This window comes from Setaria viridis, chromosome 4, assembly GCF_005286985.2.
Source record: "Setaria viridis chromosome 4, Setaria_viridis_v4.0, whole genome shotgun sequence".
NCBI lineage: Eukaryota > Viridiplantae > Streptophyta > Magnoliopsida > Poales > Poaceae > Setaria > Setaria viridis.
Genome location: NC_048266.2, coordinates 16,858,917 through 16,866,139, shown reverse-complemented (window position 1 = coordinate 16,866,139; position 7,223 = coordinate 16,858,917). Strand labels below are relative to the sequence as shown.

The 7,223-nt window shown below is 48.6% G+C and overlaps 1 protein-coding gene across 1 annotated transcript; it reads right to left on the bottom strand.

Annotated features, from left to right (window-relative positions):
• Nucleotides 1-1,856: 1,856 nt before the first annotated feature.
• Nucleotides 1,857-5,812, bottom strand: LOC117854111 (galactan beta-1,4-galactosyltransferase GALS1). Its single transcript, XM_034736402.2, has 2 exons — nt 4,216-5,812; nt 1,857-2,566 (listed from the first exon to the last, which is right to left on the bottom strand). The coding sequence occupies exons 1-2, from the start codon at nt 5,439-5,441 to the stop codon at nt 2,221-2,223; spliced, it is 1,572 nt and encodes a 523-aa protein (XP_034592293.1). The 5' UTR covers nt 5,442-5,812; the 3' UTR covers nt 1,857-2,220.
• Nucleotides 5,813-7,223: the final 1,411 nt, after the last annotated feature.

The window sequence follows — 7,223 nt, the reverse complement described above, 5'->3', positions numbered from 1 at the left end:
TTTTTGAAACCTCACATGGTTGCATTTAATACTTTATCAGGATTGTTGCATCTCTGAAATTAAATGGAAAAAGTTAGCAAGTCAACACATATCAAAGCATGTAAAATGAATAATGAACAAAAACAATTTGCTTTGCCTCATTCTATCCAAACCCAGTTGCAGAATTCTGAAACTCCTTAAACCATGTATATTCCTTTTTCATATTGTCCAAGTTGTTCTTCATATTTGGTTACCAGATTTTTTTCAACCAGTCCTAATGAAAATTCCCCACGGCCTATTCCCACCTTCTATCTCTCCTTTGCATACATCAATAAAATACCTCACATTGGCATCACTCCAATCTACCTTATCAGCCATTCTTGAATGAAGCAAAAAGCATTCCAAATGTCACATACAAAATCTATACAAAAGCAATAGCGCCTAGCAATCTGCCTAGCAGTAGCAGCCTAGCAACCTATCAACCACATAACTAGCAGTAGCAATTTGCACACACATACACATACAGAAACTAGTAATCTACACATTCACAATCTGTCAATTTGGAGTAGCAATTCACACTTAAAGAATATTCACACACAGTCACATTCACAACCTAGCAGTAGCAATTTGGAGGTAAAGGAAGAAGTAAGAGGGAGGAGTATCATGTACCTGCAGATCGGGGAAGGGAGGTGGCCGGCGTGCAGATCAAGAAGGGGACATGGCCGGCATGCAGATTGGGAAGGGGAGGTGGCCGCTGAGGGGAGGCGGAGGAGGGGTGCTACCGGCTCGATTCCGTGGGAGGAGGGCCGCTGCCAGCTCGAGGGGAGGCGGAGGAGGGACGCCGCCGGCGGCTTGAGGGGAGGCAGACGAGGGGCGCCGCCGCGGGCTCAAGGGGAGGAGGAGGAGGGGCGCCGCCGGCTCGATTCCGTGGGTGGAGCGTCGCCGCCTACTTGAGGGGAGGCGGAGGAGGGGCGCCGCCGTTGGAGGGCAGGGCCGGACCTCCGCCGGAGGGCGGGTGCGGAACCCTAGCGGCGTGCAGCAGGAGGAGGCGTTGGGCGGAGTGAGTGAGAGGAGGAAGAACGAACCGGTACGCCCATAAGCGGTGGCAAGGCAGGTAATTTTCTTGGAACGTTCGTCCAAAAGTGACTGTGGAAAATGAACTAGAGCAAAGCTGCTTTTATGGAAGTATATGGTTGGAAGCCCATATCTTTGATTTAGCTTTTGACTTTTTTAAGGACAAGCACCTTCACGGCTGAACCAAAGGGACCCATAGGCTACACCTGCACGCGCTAACGCGCGCCTCCCTGCCTACTTATCCATAACACCGTGTGGCCAGCATTGTCCGTCTGTATTATCCTCGGCGCCACACACACGCGAGCTGAAATTAGACACTGAAAGAAAGAGAAACTTTGGCAATGGTCATGCATCCTGACACGAGCACCAGTGGGCCGGCATGTCAAAAGTTCAGCAAACACAAACACCACTCGTTGTAGTGTGGCACCGAGCACATGCAGCAGTGTCCCTTGTGTGGCTGCATCGATCTGTATCCATCCCCAGGTGTCAGCATCCTTCTATTCTGTTCTCCCTTCACCATCAGCTTCTCGGCAGAATCCATGCCATAATGGACACAGCTAGTGAAGGCAACCCCATGCCTAACCCATCCCACACCACCCACGCATCAAACAGACCAGATCTTGCACTCAATCCCAACAGATTTCCCTCTTTCACCTCGGTCAGTTTTTAGTGTCCTTGCTGCTTCACCATGACTCCGCACACTTTTTTTCTGGCAGGAGTACATGACAGAGAAGATCCATTGCAAGGAACCTTTATGCTCCACTGCCAAAGCCTTACAAAAGTCATGAGAACTGGCGCTGCAGTTTGGGAAGAAACAGTCCATTCATACAGGGAGATAAGTTAAATAATCAGTCACATTACACTGCCCCCTATAGGAGTTCAGAAGAATCTGATAAAGCCCAACACTGTCAGTCTACACAAATCTATAAAGAGATATGGAAAACAACATCAAAGACAGAAGAAAAGCATTGAGCCCAACGGAACGGAGGATGAGGAAAACCAAAACTTTACACTAATTCAACCCTGAAATCAGATTCTTTCCCTCTATTTGTTGGAATAGCAGCTCAAAGCACACAAGATGGGAACCATGGGGAGTGCATGGACAAAGGCTCAAGGTATCCTAAATAATAGAACTGTATATGTACCGGCGGTGTTCATGCACAAGTGCTATGTATGGATGGCCCCGATTGTCTCTTCCTCGAAACGCTTAATTTCCCCTGTTAGACGTTTCATGTTGTCATCGTAGACATATGGTATTCCCTCAAACATTACCTTGCTCCCGTTAGTCGGTTTTTGCACAAATTCCCTGCAGGGTTCCCCCATGACGTTGATCGAGTTGTGATAGTGGTAGTATCGGATCAACCTTTCCGTCTTGTGGCTTGTCCTCCCAATTACATTTTGCGACATGTGCACACCTGTGGAGTATGCGTTTCGAGCTTGGATTGCGTATTTGCGATCTCGCCTGACTCCAGTAATAGAATTACGGAAGACAAGTTTCTCAAAACCCCATTCCCTGAATATTCAATGACATAAAATGAATCAGCATCCAACATCTGTGTTGACTTTGTAGTAAAACAGTCAGCGTGACAATGTATCAACCACAGTAGATAAAAGCCAAAATACAGGGTAATAAGCGCTGTGGCACAGTGGTCAAAAAATGATGCACTCAAGATTTGCCGATAAAATGAAAACCGCAAAGTACCAAGAGGGCTGGCACCTGGCAGTACATTGTGTCAACATAAAGGTTCCTTTTGGCATTGAGGTGCTTTCTGAATGCCCTTATTTATTTCTATTTTTGGGTGCAGTTGTTAATTGTGAGCATATTTTTATGATCAGCAACAACAAAAACCACTCTAGAATTGGCAAACATTCATAGAACTAACTAGATTTCAAAGCACACCAACCACAAACAGACCCTGACCGCCAACCAGTTTGAAATAGCAGAGGAAGATATGAAAAGTAAAGGATAAATATATGGGCTTCATGAACCGATAACTATTGCCATTAGACTAGTGTAGCAGGGAGAGTGGTATTCTGGTAAAGTGATTTCCCTAAACCCTTCATGCAAAATAATGATTCTCTTCAATTTGTTTTTCTGAAAAGTAGATTATCTTCAATTGACTTGCTATCTGCAGCTAGATAGTGGGGGCCACATTATGTCTGGCTCTGTCATTTGCCATTTCACACAGCGGGCCTGTTCGGCTGGACTTATAAGCCGGTTGAAAAGCTGAAACGGTTGATTGGTTGTGAGAGAAAAATACTGTTCGGTGGCTGATAAGCTGAAGCGAACAGGCTAAGCGATTCCAACATGGCTTTCTTTTTTACACATATAGTCACTGACATGCTGTGGAGTACTGATTTCTGAAACGTGTGCAAGAGCAGTTCATACATATGCCAGTAGGCGTACCAGAACTTGAGTTTCAACACAGTGGAAAAAAACATAATAAATGCTAAAAGAAACTACTCTAAAGACAGGTAGAATTGGACAATATGAAACCAAATAATTTCACATCATCAGTCACCAAAATAAATTTCTGTTCTGAACAGAACTTCAACAGAGAACATACAAGAGCTGAACTGCAAAATCAAAGTTATAGCAATCACATAGAAAACCACACACTCAATCTTAAGAAATGGCATATTTGAAATCTCGGTTACAGGCACTTGCTAATCTGACTTGCATATAGAATTCCTCTAAGCTATGTGAAATCCACTGATAGCATTGCTGGACATAAGACTCCTTAAAAGAACAAAAAAGGGACCATTTAACTCCATGGCGGAAGGCTAGTGAGGAATTATATTTGCCATATGCATAAATTTAGTTCGGGAAACCCAACAAACATCCCATGGGAATGGACCAGGTAAAACTGCCATCAACCTTACCGGGCAGCGAAACAGTCACACCGCCCAAACAACCTAACGCATAAACAAAAACTACTAGGTGTTGACTCATGTCCTAGCAAATTGAAGCAAGTGGATCTGATAAGTAACAAATTGACAATGACTGGAGATGCATTGCACTCTTCAGAAAAAACAATGCGAAGTATTGTATACTGCGTGAATCTAGGAGAGATTCCGACAGAAGTAGGGATGGCATAAACAATTGCATCAACAATCAACAATTCAACATAAAGAAATGCCAATTGGGACAGAAAAGCACACCTCGAGTATTCCTTGTTTGGATCCTCCACGCAGAGCTTGCTAGACATGGGATTCTGCTCAATGGTAAACTGCGTGTAGCGCTCCAGCTGCCCGAGCACCTCCTGCAGCGTCCGGCCGTCGGGGAGGTAGATGTACTCGTCGACGTCGAAGAAGAAGGTCCAATTCGCGGCGTGCCGGTACCGGTGGAGGCAGTCATTTACCACCAAGAACTGGTTGTAATAGTAGCCGTCGTACTCCGCCTGCGCCCGGATGTCCTGGACTGTGACCCGGCCGGCCCTGACCCATGGATCGAGCACCGCCCGGACCTCCGGGCTGACGCCGCCGGCGTCATGGAGCACGAAGTGCGAGCTGGGCCCAAAGAAATGGGCATGGTAGGCGAGCCACTCCCTCATGCGGGCGGCGCTGAGGTTGCCGTAGAGCGAGGAGCCGCAGTAGAGGTACTCGTAGGGGAATGGCGGCCGGAAGCGGGACTCGTCGTAGGAGCCCGGCACCTCCTCGAGCGCGACGAAGCGCTCGTAGCGGCGGGAGGCAGTGGAGTAGTAGGCGTGGACGAGAAGCTTCCCGCCGCGGTTGCCGGCGTTGGGGTTGGTGGGGAATGTGCAGTTGACGACGACGACGGTGTAGATGCGGCCGTACCCCCAGTCCGGGAGCATCTTGTAGGCCTTGGTCCGGACGGGCCGCGGCGGCGCCGGCGACGACGGGTCCAGGTTGGGCACCCACTCGCACTTGAAGTAGGGGGTGCCGAAGACGTGCGCCGGCTTGGAGGCGAGCCCGACGACGGCGAAGGTGCGAGGCCCACCCCGGTACGCGCCCATCTGGACGAATAGCGCCGCCGCGCTGCCGTACGGCCGGAGGTCCCGCTTGTTGGGGTCCCGCGGCCGGGCCGCCGGCAGCACGGCCGCATCCGGCTTCGTCGCCGTGGCGGCGGGAACGGTCGAAGGGGCCGTCTTGGTGTCAGCGGCGTCAGCGGTGGTGGAGTTGGCGGTGGGCAATGCTGCGGCGGTGGCGGCGCGGGAGGATGCTGAGATGGGCTGGCTGGGGAGGAGGGGGCAGGAGGAGGAACGGGAGGTGGAGAGGAGCGGCTGGTACGGGTGGAGCTGCCAGAGCGCCATGACGAGCGTGAGCAGCGCGAGGGAGGCGACGAAGGACTTGATGTCGAAGCAGGAGACGCCGAATGCGGCCACGCCGGCGGCGGCGCCGGCGTCCTTCCTGGCGGCGGGCTTCATCGGCCCGCCGATCCGGTCCTTGGCGCCTCGATCCGCGACGCTCCTCGGTCGCTGGAAGGAGGTGAGGCGCACGGAGCGGAGCAGGAGAACGTGCGCGGCGGCGGTTCTTGGAAGCCTGCCCGCCCACTTTGTCCGCGTTTCCTGGGGAGCAGGTGGGGTGGGCGGTTCGCTGGCTGGGTAGGTTTCGCACCGGGGAGGGCCAAATGGGGAAGGAGATCGATCGGCGAGCTGGAAGCACGAGCAGAAGGGGAATGCGGGGCGAATTGGGGAGGAATTGAAGACGACGAAGGGGGAGGGAGGAAGGCGATGAGTGAGGAGAGAGAGGTTTGCTTGTATGTGTGCGAGCAACTGACTGGATGAGTGAAGAGGCAGTGCTCTGTCTCTCTCTCTCTCTTCTCTCTCTGGGTCAGTGGGCCTGTAGGCGTGGGGCCTTGCACCGAACAGTGAGGAGGCCTGGTTTGGTTCGTTTGCTTATTTTAAGCATCTGTCAAATCGAATGTTTAGATACTAATTAAGAGTATTAAACGTAGACTATTTACAAAACCGATTACATAAGTGGAGGCTAAACGGCGAGACGAATCTATTAAGCTTAATTAGTTCATGATTTGACAATGCGTTGCTACAGTAAACATTTGCTAATGATGGATTAATTAGACTTAATAGGTTCGTCTCGCTGTTTAGCCTCCACTTATGTAATGGGTTTTGTAAATAGCCTACGTTTAATACTCCTAATTAGTATCTAAATATTGATGTGACACTTGCTTAAAAATAAGCAAAGGAACCAAACGCCCAACGGTCCTAGGATTGAACTATCAACTTCTTTTTTTTCTTTGTTTGTGCGTAATTACTCGTTCCCTGGAAAGCTTACCTCAGCATGTTGCAGTGATTACCGTCAAGTCAACGGAGAACTTGCCAAGTTTCAAGTGATCTAAATTTATACCAACCTCCTATTCTTTTTCACTCATCATGAGTTTCAGCCAACTCGTGTGAACACAGACGATGCACATACTCATCGTGGGTGGTAAACTCGACCGTAATGTCACTGGGAGTCTGGGACCGAACGGTGGACGAGAGGCGGGAGAGCAGCCGAGAAAGAAGAAATGAAATGATTTGATTTGATGTTTAGGAGGTACGAGAAAGATTAGTGCTAGAATTCGGTGGCTCTGCTCATCGACCGAATAGGCCGTTTTTATAGGCATATAAAGATTAGTACCAGTCAAATTCATACTATAAATTAAAATTAGATATGGAAATATTGTGGATAGGGTTAAGATTATCAACGCGAAGAATACATGTTTTCGCTCGCCATCAAGAATGAAGGCACTTCTGGCGAAAACATGACCCTAGTCATAGTCATAGTCTCTGGCAGAGTGGCAGGCACATCACCACTGCACCATTGTAAATGAGGAGGAAGGGAAGAAATGTCGAGAGAAAAGGTTGAAGGAAAGAGGATGGACATCCAAAAACTCGAATTAAATAGAGCTAAGGACTCGATATGACTGGTTTTACTTAGGGGGTGTTTGAATAATAGGTGCTAAACTTTAGCAGTGTCATATCGAATGTTCGGATGCTAATTAGAAGGATTAAACATGAGCTAATTATAAAACTAAATGCAGAACCCTGTGCTAATTCGCGAGACGAATCCATTAAGCTTAATTAATCCATTATTAGTAAATAGTTACTGTAGCACCATATTGTCAAATCATGGACTGATTAGGTTTAATAGATTCGTCTTGCGAATTAGACTCTATCTGTACAATTAGTTTTATAATTAACTTATAT

What these genes read in the sequence shown, in the direction of transcription:
- LOC117854111 (XM_034736402.2), bottom strand. Translation starts at nt 5,441, where the DNA reads ATGAAGCCCGCCGCCAGGAAGGACGCCGGCGCCGCCGCCGGCGTGGCC. An exon ending in CCAAACAAGGAATACTCGAG is followed by an intron (nt 2,567 to 4,215) that starts GTGTGCTTTTCT and finishes TTGAATATTCAG; the next exon opens with GGAATGGGGTTTTGAGAAAC.